Genomic DNA, 17,547 nt, shown 5'->3' on the forward strand with positions numbered 1-17,547 from the left:
TTTATTTAAGGAACGTGGAGAAGCAATATATCTTGCTAATATATCAGTGTTTAAGAGCCAGACCTAAGAGCTAGACTGCCTAGGCTGGAGTCTTGGTTCTGTTTCTACTAGAAATGGATCATGTTGTTCTTGGTCAACTTACTGCTGCTACCGTCTGAGCAGCTGTGTTCCTTGGAGAGTCCCATGTTCCTTCTTAATCCCCAAAGCAATCCTATGAAGAGGGAGGCCCTCAGGGGATGATTTGATTGTGAGGCTGGAACTCTAATGAATCGGATTAGCGCCCTTATAAAAGTGGCTTGAGAGGGCTCGTTTCCCCCTTCCACCATGCAAGGATATACTGAAGGTATCATTTATGAGAATAGACCCTCACCAGACACCAAATCTGCTGGTGCCTTGGTCTTGGACTTACCAGCCTCCTAAACTGTGAGTAATATTCTGTTGCTTATAGATTACACAGTCTAACATGGGCCATTATAGCCATTCAGATGGACTAAGTCACTTGCCTTTCCTCGTGCTCAGGGGATGGTGCTGACTGCAGAAGCTCTATGAAGGTCTGAAGTAACCTCGAGCGTCAGGCACACAGAACTGGGTCCCCCTCAGTGAAAGCCATGTGGAATTAGTGGTTGTTATCATTAGTGTCAACAAGTGAACTTGCTCTGGCATTAAAAGGACCACTCTGATTCTCTCTTCTTTTTTCTTTTTTTTTGGCACTGGGGATTGAGCTCAGGGGCACTCAACCGCTGAGCCACAACCCCAGCCCTATTTTGTATTTTATTTAAAGATAGGGTCTCACTGAGTTGCTTAGCGCCTCACTTTTTCTGAGTCTGGCTTTGAACTCACCATCCTCCTGCCTCAGCCTCCCGAGCCATGGGATTACAGGCGTGCACCACTGTGCCCGGCCTCTAATTCTCTTAATGCCACAGGATGAAAGATAATGGTCATTCATTGCTGGGCTCTTTTACTTCCTTTTTTGGCTAATTATACAAAACCTATTCTGAAAGGCACATTTCATCCTGTGTTCACAGGCCCCAGACGGTGGCTGAGAGATTGCTTCTCAAATAGCTGGATCAAGCTCTCATGCTGCTGTGGACATTGCTGGTCTTCTCTGGTAAGTTCAATAATTTGAATTAGGACAGAGGTAGAAGCAGGAGGAGATTTCCAGCTTCCAATAGGTCTGAGGCTTTATCAGAGCCCAGAAAACAGTGGGATCATCGAGTCTCTGTTTCCAGCTTTGACTTCAGAAGCAGATGCAAATCCGGGGCTATAGAACATGAAATGGTATAACATTCTAACCCTTAACATTCAGGGCAGGCTGCCTTGTCATTTTTTGATCATAAGTATGTGTTTTAATATCTTGGAGCTCGTCGAGGAATATGGTACATTCTTAAGTAAAATGTTCATGATCTCAGAGCTTAATACTCACACTAAATAAATGTTTGCCCTTGGAATCAAAGGGCTCTAACATAGAAAATACGGTCTGAGGAAAGGTATTGATTTAGGCTGAGTTCAATTCTCATGTCTCTCCCCATGTATATATTTCCTGATGAACACTTCGTGAATGTGACTGCCTTGGCATGTGGCAATGTGGTGCTTGGAAAACTTGGATATGAGGGAGGGTCCTGGGGTGGGGGAAGGAGAATGAAATAAAGAAGAGAATCACTAAACACTCAACGTCCATGGGACTTGTTCCTAGCAATGCCTCTGGTCAAGGGATGAGTTTGCAACTTGACTTGTTTGTTGTTGTTGTTGTTTATTTGCTGCTGGGGATTGAATGCAGGGTCCCATCCATGCTAGACAAGTGCCCCACCACTGAGCCATACCCACAGCTCACAGCTTGATTGTGATCAAGGCTAATTGTGTGTTTGAGGAAGACTGGATTCCTGGTTGTGAGGGAGTAGGAGAATAGAGAAAGGGGGAAGATGGACAGAAGATTTTTGAGCAACCTTTGAGAGTGATCTTAACTTCTAAATTTCGAACACAAATGTTCTGTGCTAACCTCTGGCTTTTGCTCCCATTACAGTGCCATTCAGCAAATGGGGAGGTGAGTACCCTCTTTTATTGTCCCCCCCCCCTTAGGGCATATTAGTCACTGGCCACCACAGGGTTGGGCAAAAGGACTGTGGAGACGTCCAGATGTTACCACTCCCCTGGGCTGACACACTCTGTGATGATGCAGTCTCTGCTCCCACACTGCCAACCCTCCCGGGTGATCACACCACACCCCTTAAGAATCCAGGTGCAGGGAGAGAGGTAACATCCCAAAGAGGATCTGCAGGCTGGCTGCAGAAGAGACTGCATCCAGAATATCTACAGCTCCTCAGTATTGTCTGGCTGAGTGCCGAATGTGCTCACAGCTCTGAGGATGGTTATTCATAGAGAAAAGCCGAGGGCTCAACACTTCTGGGTGGTCAGACCCAGCCTGTGCCAACAGTGCTTGTCTAGTGCTGGGTCAGGAGGCAGCAAATTTTTTTCCATAAGAGTCCAGAGAGTAAATAGTTTAGGGCTCTCTGGTCGCTGGCCTAACTCCTGGACCCTCTCCTCCCGACAGAAAAGCTGATAGGGATCATATGTAAGTGAGAGGGGGCCATGCCTAAGTTCCAATGACACTTTATTTACCAAAACGGGACATCCGTGACTCACAGTCCATTGCCAACCCCTGCTCTAGACTCATTATTTAGTTTTGGTTTTTTTTTTTTTTTTGAAAAACACATAGTGCTTTTCTAAAATTGTGTGACTAATTCCATCTCGATCGTTTTGATTTAAAGCTGTGTTCAATAAAGAGAGTAGGTAAGGAAAACATTTTATCTGTAATATACAGAATACTAAATCTAAAGAAAGAGAGAATTGTTCTCTTGCCTCTCCAGTGATAGGATCAGTGGAAGGGGCTCTTTTGGGCTCCTGGAAACTGTTCTGGGATAAGCAGATCTCCAATTTCACCCTAAATGGAATAGGAGTGTTCAGGGACACCTTCAGAGTTCTGGCCGGGCCTTCATCATCAAGTCTCGTCTCCTGCATTCAATTTGAGCCACATAAGGCCCCCGTGCCATGGTGGTCACTCTACTTGCCTTTCCACCTGTCTGGGCGGTCATGTGCAGAAGTCTCAGCGCTGAGCTGGTTTCTGACAACAGGTGGGAATCCTGCTATTACTCAGTCTCAGTGTGGCATGGAGCAGACCACCTGCGGTGACTCACCCTCAGCCTCACTCACAGAAGAGGGCAACAGCCACTTGACTTCCTTTTCCTTCCCCGTTCTCAGAAAACGGGATGGTCTTCAGAGCACGCAGAGCTCTCCCTTAAGAAAACAAAAACAAAACAAAACAAACAAACAAACAAAAAACCGGGGAGGACCTTATTCAGCCTGTTGTAGTGAAAAGAGTAGAAGTCACACAGCCCGAGAGGCAGATTCAAATCATGGCTTGTTGAGAATGCAACCCTGCAAAAGGACAAAAATGCCAATCTGCAGAGCAGCCGAAAATGACTCTCTCCACCCAGACCCTCAAGGTGGCCCCCCTCTGCCCGTTTCCTCCTTTCAGCTCCCCACCACCCCATAACCTGCTGGCACCACCTGGGAACTTCCCCCTCGCATGCAAACCTCTGAGAAATATCATTTGCCTTTTGCTTTTGCTGCTGTTCGGTTGAAACTATTTTTTTCACAGAAATTCTTGTAAAAAACAAAAATCAAAAAGCCTCTAAATAGCTTGACCCTAGTTACACTTTTGTGGTCCCGTTTGTTTGTTCTGCTTAAGGGTTTCTCTGTTCACAGCCTGAGCTCCCCCTTCCCCTCACTGCTGTTAGCTCAGTGCGATTCTCCCTTATAATCCAGCAGGATTCCTGTGGGTGCTGCTGCCCTCAGGATGACCGTGCTGGGTCTTGATCAGTCCTGTCACCCGGCGATGGGCGAATCCATTCTTCTCTTGCAAAAGAAAGACTTCCACCAGAGGCACTGATGAAGGGTTTATTTAGCAAAATGAACTCGGGAGTGTCTGCCCCAAGGGAGAAGGCAAAGCCCACAGCTTCTGGGTGTGGACGTTTATGGCCTGCTTAGGTTCCTCCCCGTTCTATGAATTATTCATTTGGGGGAAGTTCCAGCCATTACCCTCCTTAAGGTCAGTTTCACCCTGTTGGCAATCACCCCAGTGGCCTGCACCCGTTTTCTCCAGATTGACAGGGAGCTGTCTGCCTGCAAGGAGGTGCTCCCTGGGCAATGTAGCGTCCAGTTGTGTGCTGCCCCATGGCACGCAGCCTGCATCTCCTTTCCCACACCTCCCCTGCTCCTGTCCATCTAGTAGTCTAACCCTCCTCATTGCTAGAGGGTTTGGAACCCCCTGAGGATGAACAGTCAGCATTAGGGCTTCCTCACGCTGCCCTTCCAGGGCCTCTGATCCATCTCTGTCCACCAGAGCTATTGTACCCAGAATGGACCACACCAGAGCCAAGGAGAGTCGGTCACACTTCTGCTGAGGCTTCCTAATGGCCAGGTGGTGGGAGTAGTCACAGCAACCCTGGAAGCAAGTGGGCACAGACTCCAACACAAACACTGTGCCAGCTCTAGGGTTCCCTGGTGAAGCTGTGCGCCAGCTCAAGCCCACTCCTTAAGATGCCACTCCTAAGAGGCTTGACTCAAGCCACCGTCACCCCTCAGGCTCCCCCGGTACACCCCATCTTGCAGACTTGAAACCCACTATTTCCGTTGCTTTTGAACTGCAGCCATGATAACCTCTTATTCTTCCTCTGTCATCATTAGCTTCGGCAACAAACCCCTGCCCCTCAACTACCCTCATCGTTAACCGAGGGGTCCGGAGAGGCAAGCTCGGTTCTAGGGTTATTTCACAGAATCCTTAAAACAGCCCGATGAGAGGCAGATATTCTTCATTGTTCAAACGGAGGCAGAGAAAGCTAAAGTGCTCTGTCCGAGATCATTCAGGAGACCTGGATTCAAAGCAGTGTGACCTGACCCTTAGCCAGTCACTCTTGACAATGAAGCACTCTCGCTGCCCCTTCATGTCTGTGCGTCCCAGCTGTATGCCCTCTCCCTAGCGGACTCCTCCACGGGCTGCTGCGGGCAGCTCACCCTGCTGTGCTCACTTACTGGGCGAATGGCATGTCTTTAGCATCCTCTAGTCCCTTCTGCTCTCTGCCCTGTGGCTAACTCTTGGGGCATTCTGACCCTTAAGGAGTTTGAGATAATGAATCAACTGACCCAAAGGCTCGCTCCGCAGCAGGCCTCTACCTGTGAGGCTGCCCATTTTACCATTTGTCACCAGGGTCCTTGACCAATGACTCAGAATGTTTCCTCTTCCCAACAAATTTCTTTCCCCAGGAATTATTTTTCCAGTTTCTGAATGAAGTGTATACTAGTGGTTTAAAAGAATGATGGATGTTTGAGGTGATGGATATGCTAATTACCCCCATTCAATCACTGCCTAGCAGTACTCCATAAATAAATCCAATTAAACCCACTTAAAAAAAAGTTTGTCTTCTAATGCCCAACGGGTCATGATGATTTTCCTGGAGCATCCAATAATAAAGCACAAGCTTTCTCAAAAATTACAATCGCAAATTCCACAATCCTCCTGTGGCCTGTTGGCTGTGATTCTGCAGTGGTATTCTACGAGCCAACACCTCTCCTTCCTTCTGCTACACACACAGAGACAGGCAGTCACGATACAATCAAATAGTGCTAAGGAAAATTTTTTATTTGTGATGCCTTAGTGATTTACCTGAAGGTCAAAGTTCTCACCTATAGTCCTAAAATGTAATGGAAGTGTCACTAACACAGAACATAGCCTGGTACCGCAAATAAGTGAACTGACAGGAGAGAAATTAGATTAAATTCCTGGATGGACTGAGTGTTCTTGTCCCAACTACCTCCACCAAAAGTACATGTTGAAACTCTAATCCTAATGGGATGGTTTTTGGAGTTAAGAACCTTTTTATGGGGAGGGGTACCAGGGATTGAACTCAGAGGCACTCAACCACTGAGCCACATCCCCAGCCCTATTTTGTATTTTATGTAGAGACAGGGTCTCACTGAGTTGCTTAGCACCTCGCCTCTCCTGAGGCTGGCTTTGAACTTGTGAACTTGTGAACTGGTCTCAGCCTCTCAATCCACTGGGATTACAGGCATGGGCCACCACACCTGACTGGAGGTAAAAGCTTTGAGATATAATTAAGCATGAGATTGGAGCCCTTGGAAATGGAATAAATATTTTTTTCTTTTTTTTAGATGTTTTAATTTGTTCTAATTAGTTATACATGATAGTAGAATGCATTTTGATACATCACACATAAATAGAGTAGAATTTCTCATTCCTTTGGTTGTACATGATGTAGAATCACACCAGTCATGTAATCACATTTGTACATAGGGTGATAATGTCCGATTCATTCTACTCTCCTTCCTTACCCTCATACCACCTCCCCTCCCTTCACTCCTTTCTACCTAATCCTAAGTACCTCTATTTTTCCCTAGCCACCTCTCCACATTGTGAATTAGCATCTGCATATCAGAGAAAACATTCAGCCTTTGGGCTTGGGGGATTGGCTTATTTTTATTAGAATGGTATTCTCCAGTTCCATCCATTTACCTGCAAATGCCATAATTCCATTCTTGTTTAAGGCTGAGTAATATTCCATTGTGTATATAAACCACATTTTCTTTATTCATCTAAGTTGGTTCCTTTTAAGATGAATCTAGAAAGCCAGTGAGTTATTTTTGCCCTATGTGAGGATACAGTGAGAAGTCAGCAAGTTACAGCCTGAAAGATGTACCTGACCTCAGACTTCCAACCTCCAGATGTGAGGGAAGTAAATTCTCATTGTTGAAAAGCCACTCGGTTTGTGGTGTTTAGTTACGACAGCCTGAACTAAGATTCTCCTGTTATGATTTGGATCTGGAATATCCCCCCAAAGCTTGTGTTTTGAAAGTATGATCCCCAATACGACATGGTTCAAGGGTGGGGCTTTTAGGCAATGACTTGGGCTCTGACCTCATCAGTGGATTAATTCAGCAAGTGGATTAATCTTTTGATAGCTAACATGAACTGAGCAGCTTTCCTCTATGCCATTTCACCATGATGTTCTACCTCACCTTGGGCCCGGGACAATAGAGTCTGTCAGCCATGTACTGAGACCTCTGTAATCTTGAATCAAATAACTTTTGTGCCTCTAAAGTTGTTCGTACCAGGTATTTTGATCACAGTGTGGAAAAGCTGACTAGCACACCCCCTAAGGAAAAATGGTATGCAACGCTTAGTAATGAAGGTCTGACTTTGCACCTTCCTCTTGTCTAAAGATGTAGAGGCTCTGCCTGACACTTCACTGCCCAAGAGCAAGGAGGGACATCGGGGTTCCCTTCAGGAATGGTAAATAGAGTTTCCCTCCTTCCTTTGCAGATGGGCTGACCCTCCTGGCGCCCTCTTCTGTCTTTGAAGGAGACAGTATTGTTCTGACGTGCTGGGAAGAAAACAACAGAAAAAAACAGATAAGTTTCTATAAGGACGGGAAAAAGTTCTCTCCTTCCGATGAACTCTCAAGCTTCCCTATACAAGGTGCGCTTTTGAGTGACAGCGGCATTTATTTCTGTACTGCTGCTTCTAAGACCTTTCTGAGACGGGAAACATCTTCAGAAAAAGTAAAGATCACAGTTCAAGGTAAAAACCTTCACTCTTGTGTGCGATGGGCTGGGCAGGAGGCTGGGGACGGAGCAGAATGGGTATCTGGCAGAAGGAAGCTGCCCAAGTAAGGACCCAATGTGCACTGACGCGCTTGCTATTTGAGCATGCAGAGGAGACACAGAGGGGAATGTGTCTGGTCCTGAATCACCTGTTTCCTGCGGCCACTTCTCACCCAGAACTTTTCAGCAGGAACCTGAATCTCACTGCTCTTGGGACTATTGTTTTCCTTCTCTCTAGAGCTGTTCCCGCGTCCTGTGCTGACAGCGAGCTCCTATCAGCCCACGGAGGGAAGTTCAGTGACCCTGACCTGTCAGACTCAGCTCCCTCCAGAGAGGTCAGATGTCCAGCTCCGGTTCTGCTTCTTCAGAGACGATCAGGTTCTGGGGTCAGGCTGGAGCAGCTCCCCAGAGCTCCAGATTCCCGCCCTGGGGACAGAGGACTCAGGGTCCTACTGGTGCCAGGCAGAAACAGTGAGTCACAGGATCAGAAAACAGAGCCTTCGATCCCAGATTCATGTGCGGAGTAAGTATCAGCAAGGTTGAGCCCAGGGGGGAAAGAGATGAGCACTGGAACTTGGATTTATAGTCTTTTTACTTCTTTGTGCAACGCCTGTCCTTGTGGAAAGCAGGAACCCAGATAGAGACATTCCAAGTTACTCTTGACATCTGTCTTCTAAGAATCAGGAATAGACTAAGCTTCTTATCATTTTTCTCTTCTTTATTAGCAAAGAGCAGTGGTCTGGGCACTTTAAAAAGCAAGACACCTGCTGTTCATTGGCTTTTCCAATGCCCACATGCTGGGGTCACAAATCTGAAGGCTAAGTGATACTACAGAGGCCTGTGGGGCTAAATGAAGCATCAGAGAAAGCAGAGATCAAAGTGAACAGAACAGAACTCAGTGGAGAGGTTGTGATTTAAGCCTTGAAACCAAGAGTAATAGGAGAATTTTTATTGCGATTTTATTAGAGGAAAAATATGCCTTTTGCAAGGTGGGGGGGGGCTGACGATACCAGTGTCCCTCTTCATTTTGTGTAAAGGGCCACTGTCTGCAAAGTGACTCATCCAGAAAAAATTTCAAGTTTCCCATCTCATGAAACGGATAATTCATCACAAAAATCTGTAATTACTGCTACCCGTGAAATTAGCCAAGAACAATGTTCCTCAAGGATATTTTTCATGGACTCCCTATCTCTGTAGGAATGCTTATCATGGAGTACAGATGCAATCCCCATGTTCCCACGCCTTGCATTGGAGAGCGGAATCAGTCTATCAGCTGTTCTCAGAGTCTCCTGAAGTCAGGGTTTCTCACATGTCATTTTATACCCATCTAGGAGTCCCCGTTTCCAAAGTGAGCTTGGAGACCCAGGCCCCTGGGGGACAAGTGATAGAAGGTGGGAAGCTGGTCCTGCTCTGCTCCGTGGCTGAGGGCACAGGAAACATCACATTCTCCTGGCACAGAGAGGCCACAGGAACCCGTCTAGGAAAGAAGACCCAGGGTTCCTTGTCAGCAGAACTGGAGATCCCAGCTGTGAAGGAGAGCGATGGCGGGAAATATCTCTGTCGAGCTGACAATGGTCATGATCCTGTCCAGAGCCAGGTTCTGAACATTCTTGTGAGAAGTGAGTTATGTTCTCATTCATCTCTGCTGAACGTGCTAAAGCTAAGTCCATGGTACCCAGGTAGCATGAGGAAATCCCAGGTGGTCTCAGGGATCAGTGTTGTGAAGACAATTTGAAGATGGATTAGCCATGAAAACTAAATGGACATCTTTCTTTGCATGGAAGGATTGGTCTAAAATAAATAAATAAATAAATAAATAAATAAATAAATAAATAAATAAATAAATAAAATGAGAACAACAAATCACCCTATCTCTAGACAGTATCACAGAACCAATATTCTTCCAAATCTTTAGATACAATTGACCCTTGAACAATATGGGTTTGACCTGCACATTTCTGCTCATACCACAAACCTGGGTTTTGTTTTGTTTTGTTTCTTTAGATTTACAGCAATTTGAGAAAAAAAAAAATCCACAGACCAACCATAAACCATGTAGCCTAGAAATATTTCAAAAAAAAATTTTAAGTTAGGCATGCCATGAATGCCTAAAATATATGTAAATAATAATCTGTTTTATTATTTACTATCATAAAGTACAGACAAATCGTATAATAAGCTGAAATTTGTCAAAACTTACACAATGCAGGCTGGACGCGGTACCATTCACAGTGGAGAGAAGCGTAAACAAACGTCAGGGTGCGGCATGAAAGTAAACTTGCATAAGATTAACTGTTGTGCCTACTGTGGTGCTCTAGTAACTTCAGAGTCACCTGCTGGTGCCATTGCGGTGAGATCAAGTATTGCAAGTGTACACTTAAGCACCCTGTAATTAATTCCAGTCAGCTCATGAGCAGTTCATCTATCTCTCCAGGAAATTGTGATTTCTCATGGTTCTGGACTATTTTTCCCTGTATCAGATAATATAACATACAAAACGTATGTTCATCGGTTGTCCATTGGTAAGGTTTCCAGCCAACAGCAGACGACTCGTGGATGAGTTTTAGGGGAGTCCAGAGTGATAGGTGGATTTTGATGGCGCAGGGGTTGGCCCCACTAACCGACACCTTGTTCAAGGGCAACTGCACACTGTTGAGGAAAGTGTCTCTGTTTGGTGAGGTGAAATGTGAGAATGATAAACAGGACCCCAGGCCTCGGCTGCAGCCCTAGTGTGGGGTGTGGGGTTCTGCTGCCGTTTCACAGATCCACTGATGATCTTCTTGTGCCTCTCAGTTCCAGTGTCCAGCCCTGTCCTCACCCTCGGGGCTCCCAGGGCCCAGGCTGAGGTGGGGGACGTGGTGGAGCTTCACTGTGAGGCCCTGAGGGGCTCTCCCCCGATCCTGTACCAGTTTTATCATGAGGACGTCACCCTGGGGAACAGCTCGGCACCCTCTGGGGGAGGAGCATCCTTCAACCTCTCTCTGACCGCAGAACATTCTGGAAACTACTCCTGCGAGGCTGACAATGGCCAGGGTGCCCAGCGCAGCAAGGCCCTGTTACTCCTCATCTCAGGTGGGCTTGGGGCCCCTAGATACTTGACGTACTATGATCCATGACCGCCCCACCTGTCCTTATTGGTACAATATTGGGATTTCAGAAGACAGGAGGGTGATGTCTGTGGTGTGTGGAGAGGCGGGAAGGGGAGTCTCAGTGTCTAAAATCTGATTTTCTCCTCCCAACCACAAGAATACAGTCTACACTTAAATCAGCTTTTACCTGAATTTGTATCCACCTGTTTTTTTTTTTTTTAATTATTGTATTGGTTCTTTTTAGTTAGACATGACGGTGAAATCCATTTTGACATAATTATTCAAGCATGGAATCTATCTGATTCTAATTCAGATCTCAGTACCTCTCCTTCCTCTCCCCCTCCCCCTCCCCCCTCCCTCCCCTCTATTGATCTTTCCGCCCTTTACCCATAGTTACCTTTTAAATTAATTTCTTGTGTACACACCTGATGGTGAGATTCATGTATGTATAGAGGAAACTTGTGTCCCAGTCATCCCACCGTCTGTCTTTTCCCTGATCTCTCTCCCTTCCCCTCCATTCCCCTTCGTCTAATCCACTGAACCTCCATTTGCCACGTACCATTCCTTCCTAGCATTGTCGGGCTCCAGGGCCCAAGGTTTGACCTTCTGAAGCTGAAGCCCTGGTTTCTTCCCTCAGGACCTGATGGACATAGAAAAAGCCATGTCACAGCCAAAGTTCTTGGGGGACTCTTTGGGGTTCTTGGCTCCACTGGTGTGGCTCTGCTGTGTTATTGCTGGTCCCACAAGGCACCAGGTGGGTGTCTGTGATTTCTTTTTGTTTTCCCTTTCTTGCTATCACCTTTTCCATCAATAATATAGACTGGATTTACAGAAAGAGAAGAAAAAAAAAAACTTAGAAGAAAAGGAAAGGAAAACTTTCTAAAAGCCAACAATTTCTTCCCGTACTCCACAACTCTGCAAGGTCCCCTGCAGAGGGCAACACTGCCACCACACCACTGATTTTACAATATGCCACTATTTCCAATTGTGGTCATTTGAGATAGAAATGCGGACACATTTCTCCATGCTTCACTTTTAACTTAAAAGTCAAAGCATTGAATACAACTCCATAATTTTTAATAGACATAGTTTATACACAATAGAATAAGATATATGTAAGGTAGATTTAAATCAACTAAAACAATTTGGTGTGATCATTTCTCTTTGATTGATCCATTTCTTACTAGTTACTCTGCTCTCACAAGAGCAGTGACTTCTTTTTGAATTCTTGGATCCATTATTTGAGTCATAAGGAGACAACATCACCCATGGCTTGTGGTTGATGATGGCTTTGGGTTGGGATCCCAGCTGAGACTGTCAACTAGAGCACATGCAGATGACCTCTCTCTGTGGATTTCCTCAGAGCACAATGACTTCAAAGTAGTCATATTTTTCTCATGTTAGCCTAGACTCCAGAGTGAGTGGGAATGATCTGCCACCATGTTATGGTGGGCTAGTGTCCCACAAATTTGGCCCAGATATAAGAGGAGAGGACACAGAGCCCACCTCTAAAGGGGGAAATAGCGAAGAATCTGCAGCCATGATTTTAAAATTTCTGCACACACCACCACATATTCCAACACATGACTGGAATCCACTCTCCTAACCCCAAATGACTATAAAAAATACAAACCTTGGGGCTGAGGATGTGGCTCAAGTGGTAGTGCACTCACCTGGCATGCACGGGGTGCTGGGTTCAATCCTCAGCACCACATAAAAATAAAATAAAAGATGTTGTATCCACCGAAAAAACTAAAAAATAATATTAAAAATTCTTTCTCTCTCTCTCTCTTAAAAAAAAATACAAACCTTCAGCTGCCCTCAAGAATCTGCAAATGTTTTAATGAAAAAAGTGATTCCAGGAGCCGGGTTTATCTCCCTGAGACTATCCTCCCCAAGTCTTAACTCAGAGTTTCTTTATTATCTTATTGCTTTATTTATTTATTTACTTATTTATTTTCATGATACTAAACCCAGAGGTGCTCTACCACTAAGCTACACCCCCCCCCCCAGTTCTTCTAATTTTTATTTTTGTTTTAATTTTGAGACAGGATCTCACTAAATTGCTCAGGTTGGGCAATAGTGAGAGGTCATATGCATGTGCTCTAGTTGACAGTCTCAGCCTGTGTCCCAACCTATGGCCAGCATGCTTCTGCCTCAGCCTCCAGAGTAGCTGGGATTACAGGCATACACCCCTGCACCACGCTGATATTCATTCAGTCTATCAGATACAGGATAAGCACACCAGAATCTCTATGCAAACTTTTAAGCTTGTGCAAAGCACTTCCTTAGACTTATCTATTAACACCAATTAAAAGGAATTTGGGGAATTCATCAGTTAATTCTTTTTTCCAATTAGTAAATATTTCAGCCAGTATTTTCAAGTCCTGTGGAAGTTCTATTTTTAAACAGACAACCCAAGATTAAGGAATTATAATACTACACCAGCTTCTTTGTTCCTCTCCACTGCTCTGTTCCCCATATAATTTTCTCAGGCCCTAATGCCTTTCTAGACCTTCTTTCCTTATCACTGACTTGCTTTGGGGGAGATGAAATGGTCTTCCAGGACCTTCTACGTGGGCAGAAGGTAACAAGTCCTTCTCTGTTTCCTCATCCACAAAATAAGAAAATAGAATCACCTAACTTAACTTCAACTGGTCTAGACCACAAAAGAGGGTATTTGTTCTTTTCCATGGTGACAGCATGGGGCGTCTGTATGAGTCTGCTTGGGCTGCTATAACAACAGCAAAAAGCATGGATTAGGTGGCTTAATTTTCTCACAGATCTGGAGGCTGGTAAGTCCATGGTCAGGATATAACAAAGCAGATTTCACTCAGAGCCCTCTTCTCTTAGCTGATAGGCAGCTTGTAGGCAGCTGTCATTTGCTGTGTGCTAACATGACTACTTAGAGGAATGTGCTGGGAAAGACCCCACATTCTCTGGTGTCTCATATAAGGACATCCATCCTATTGCATAAAGGCCCCACCCTGTGGCTTCATTTAAACATAATCACTTAAATTTAATTAAGGACTCTATCTCCAAATGTGACCATATTGGGCTTTAGGGTTCAATAGGTGAATTTTGGGAGAACTCAAACATTCAGTCCGTAACAATGTCCAACATAGGGTTATGAGAACACCTTTCAAGCCTCCTATTGTCCCATTGACCAAAGTAAGTCACATGGACGTGCCCAAATGCAAATGGGAAAAATAGTCTCTACCTCTTTACTGGGGAATGACAAAATCACTTTGCAAATCATTGCATACAGAAATCTGGGAACAGACTGGGGGACATCAATACAGATTGATGTAGCATGTGGACACTGGGCTGCATTTCCGGTCATAATTCTTTCTTCCCAGTGCTTTTTAGTGTACATGCGCATACCCACATGCAGCTATCTACTTATAAAACTAGGGTGACTGTTTCAGGAGGTTTCAATCTCAAGCACAAGTGGTCATGATTTGGATCCTTAGATATCTGAAATTAACATCCTGTTTCATGGTGAGAGTGGTTAACTTAAATCACCTACTTTTATTTTATTTTATTTATTTTTTTAAATTTTCAAGTAGACAAACCCAGTTGGAACTACATGTATCCATTGGAAGATAATAAAAGAAAGCCAAGGTCTTGATTGTTTGCCCCCCTGAGGGTCCTTGGGCCACTATATAAATCAGCCATATTCGAATCATTAATTTTTGAGCTCTGCATAGCATTACAACATATGGACAGAAGTTTGGCTATAGTGAAAACAATGTCTTGTTTTATTTTTGTTAATCTCCTCTCTCCTAAAATTAACCACTCATAAGCTGTCCTAATAGTGGTGCAATTTTCATTTTTTTCTTTAAATCTTTAAGTAAATTAGGTAACAAATATATAGGGTAAAACAGTCAAAAGATATCAAAGTAGCTGGGTGTGGTGTCTCATGCCTTTAATCCCAGCAACTCGGGAGGCTAAGGCAGGAGGATCCCCAGTTCAAGGCCAGCATGGGCAACTTAGAGACACTTTGTCTCAAAATGGTAAGTGGAGAAGGGCTGGGGTGTGGCTCAGTTAGTCTCTGGGTTCAATCCCTAGTATCACAAAGAAAAAACCCGATACCAAAATATACAGTGAAAAGGGACCATTTCTCTCACCCACTTTCCTGGGTCTCTCAGTTCCTTTTCTCAAGGGCTTCCACTATCAGCAATATCTTGTATATCAGCAATATCTCATGTAACGTACCATCTGCTATGTATAACTTAGCATATTCATGAATATGATTTGGGGATGTTGCATATTAAATACACACAGAACGACAATGACTGTTCATCTGTTTGTTTATTTACTTATTTTTGAGATGGGATCTTGCTAGGTTGCCAGGTTGGCCTTGGATTACTGGGTTCAAGTGATCCTCCTGCCTGAGTCTCCAGAGCAGTTGGGACTACAGGCAAGTGTCAGCCACACTCCGCTTCACCACATCTTGTTAACGACTGTGAAGTGTTTTACTTAAGGATTCATGATAAATATTTTAATGGCCTTTTAATGATGGCTATTTAGGTCACCTCAAGTCATTTTCCATTATGCACAATGCTACATGTGTCAATAGATCCCTAAGAATGATTCTCTATAACATAAACTGACAATGGGCCAATTAAAAGAGAAAAGGTATGCAAGTTTATTATGTGCACCAGGGTCTCAGAAGAATGAAAAGTGAATACACGAAAAACCAGTGAGATTTAAGAGCTTGTGTAGCCTCTTTATATGTGGGGAGGGAGAGAGGATACAGGCCACTTAGGGAGAGTTAAGTGGTTTTTAGGAAAGATAAATGGGTCCTGTTATATTCTGAGTGCATCTCCTAAAAGTTCATATGCTAGAACTTTTTATATGTTAACCCCAAAGTCATAAATTAGTGATATTTAATAGTGAAATAAGAGAGGCGGGGCTGTTGGGAGATAAATAGGGTTAAATGAACTCATGATTGTGGGGATTCCCATGACTGCATTAGTGACTTGGTAAAAAGAGGAAGCTAGAGACCCAAGCTAGCATGCATGCTTGCTTGGTCTTACCATGTGATGACCCCTTTCATGTTACGATGGAGCGCTAAGCTCCTGAACTTGCCAGCCTCCAGAACTATGAGCTAAATAAATAAACCTTTGTTTCTTTTAATAAACCTCCCATATTTTGCTAAAGCAACAGAAAACAGACTAAGACAGGCCCTTATAAGAATAGATGATAGATGATGTGTCGTGCTGATTTCTAGTCTTGCTTTCTGCTGATAGGAGTTTATTTTTCCTGGTTTATGAAACTCCTGGGACTGATGACTGGGGTGTTCCCTTTGGAGGATCTACCTTCAGGCAAATAAGGGGAGTTTGGAGAAAGTCCCTCTCTGCATTTGCTGTTCACCAGGTGCTTTCGGATTGAAGCCGTTGGTATGCTAAAGAAGCACATTTTCTAGTGGCATTTCCCCAGATCCTTCAACACCTTCCTAACCTGATGTCTGTAGTGAAGCATTATTCATAGTGGTTGCGCCAAATCACACTCCCACGAGTGTACTTTACTCATTCGTCATTCTCATATTGACAGGAAGATAAGTTTATTCCAAAGCACCTTTCAGGAAGACAGAGGAAAACTTTCTATCTCATAACTCTATTTGGGGGGTCTCAGGGGCTCAGAAAACTTTTATAAGCAAAGTGGGACAAAAGACAGGGGATATGCATATGCAGATTTAGTTAAACAGAATTTGTCATTTGAAAACTCCCTGCTCTCTCTCCTTAGCATGAGGCAGTTTCTATTCTCAGCATGAGGAAATGCAGGTTATAGAAAAAAAAAGTTATAGGAAGTTGCCCTTATTTTCAGAGGAAGTTTGTTTCATAAGGAGATGTAAGTCCTTATTTCATGATCGACTAGCCATTCAATGTGAGTTTTTCATTTTTGTCTCCTTGTTAATTGAGAAACATTACTGCCTTATAGTTTTGTTGTTGTGTTTTTGGTACTAAAGATTGAACTTAGGACACTTTTTACCATTGAGCAACATCCCCGTGTTTTTTACTTTTTATTTTTTGAAGGGTCTTTCTAAGTTGCTGAGACTAGCCTCCTATCCTCTCAGCTCCGTTTTCTAGATCGCTGGGATTACAGGCATGCGCCACCATACCCAGCACGCCTTATAGTTTTTATTTGAATCTCTCTTTTTAGTGAGCTTTCTGCGCATGCCATTTTTTTAACCCTTTGATTTTTTTAATATTCTTTTTTTACTACAGTATATTGTTTTTTTTATTGGTTGTTCAAAACATTACAGAGCTCTTGACATATCATAATTCATACATTAGATTCAAGTGGGTTATGAACTCCCATTTTTACCCCAAATACAGATTGCAGAATCACATCAGTTACACATCCACATTTTTACATAATGCCATATTAGTGACTGTTGTATTCTGCTACCTTTCCTATCCTCTACTATCCCCACCTCCCCTCCCCTCCCATCTTCTCTCTCTCTACCCCATCTACTGTAATTCATTTCTCTCCTTGTTTATTTTCCCCTTTCCCCTCACAACCTCTTATATGTAATTTTGTATAACAATGAGGGTCTCCTTCCATTTCCATGCAATTTCCCTTTTCTCTCCCTTTCCCTCCCACCTCATGTCTCTGTTTGATGTTAATCTTATCCTCCTGCTCTTCCTCCCTGCACTGTTCTTAGTTGCTCTCATTATATCAAAGAAGACATTTGGCATTTGTTTTTTAGGGATTGGCTAGCTTCACTTAGCACAATCTGCTCTAGTGCCATTCATTTCCCTGCAAATTCCATGAT

General features: G+C 44.0%; 1 protein-coding gene across 2 annotated transcripts in view; it reads left to right on the forward strand.

Moving 5' to 3' along the window:
• Positions 1 to 827: 827 nt before the first annotated feature.
• Positions 828 to 17,547, forward strand: part of LOC107156583 (Fc receptor-like protein 2) — a 31,792-nt gene continuing 15,072 nt past the window's right edge. The window contains exons 1-7 of one of the 2 annotated variants that reach the window (XR_007351845.1): positions 828 to 1,108; positions 2,021 to 2,041; positions 7,394 to 7,651; positions 7,913 to 8,197; positions 9,006 to 9,293; positions 10,468 to 10,746; positions 11,401 to 11,517. Coding sequence is in view for 1 of the 2 variants with exons in the window: in XM_048814649.1 (XP_048670606.1) it covers positions 1,078 to 1,108; positions 2,021 to 2,041; positions 7,394 to 7,651; positions 7,913 to 8,197; positions 9,006 to 9,293; positions 10,468 to 10,746; positions 11,401 to 11,517 (1,279 nt within the window). In the remaining variant the exon portion in view is untranslated. The remainder of the gene's footprint in view (positions 1,109 to 2,020; positions 2,042 to 7,393; positions 7,652 to 7,912; positions 8,198 to 9,005; positions 9,294 to 10,467; positions 10,747 to 11,400; positions 11,518 to 17,547) is intronic. The other variant, XM_048814649.1, reaches the window with a different exon arrangement.

The sequence above is a fragment of the Marmota marmota genome, unplaced genomic scaffold (genome assembly GCF_001458135.2).
Source record: "Marmota marmota marmota unplaced genomic scaffold, marMar, whole genome shotgun sequence".
NCBI classification, from domain to species: Eukaryota; Metazoa; Chordata; class Mammalia; order Rodentia; family Sciuridae; genus Marmota; species Marmota marmota.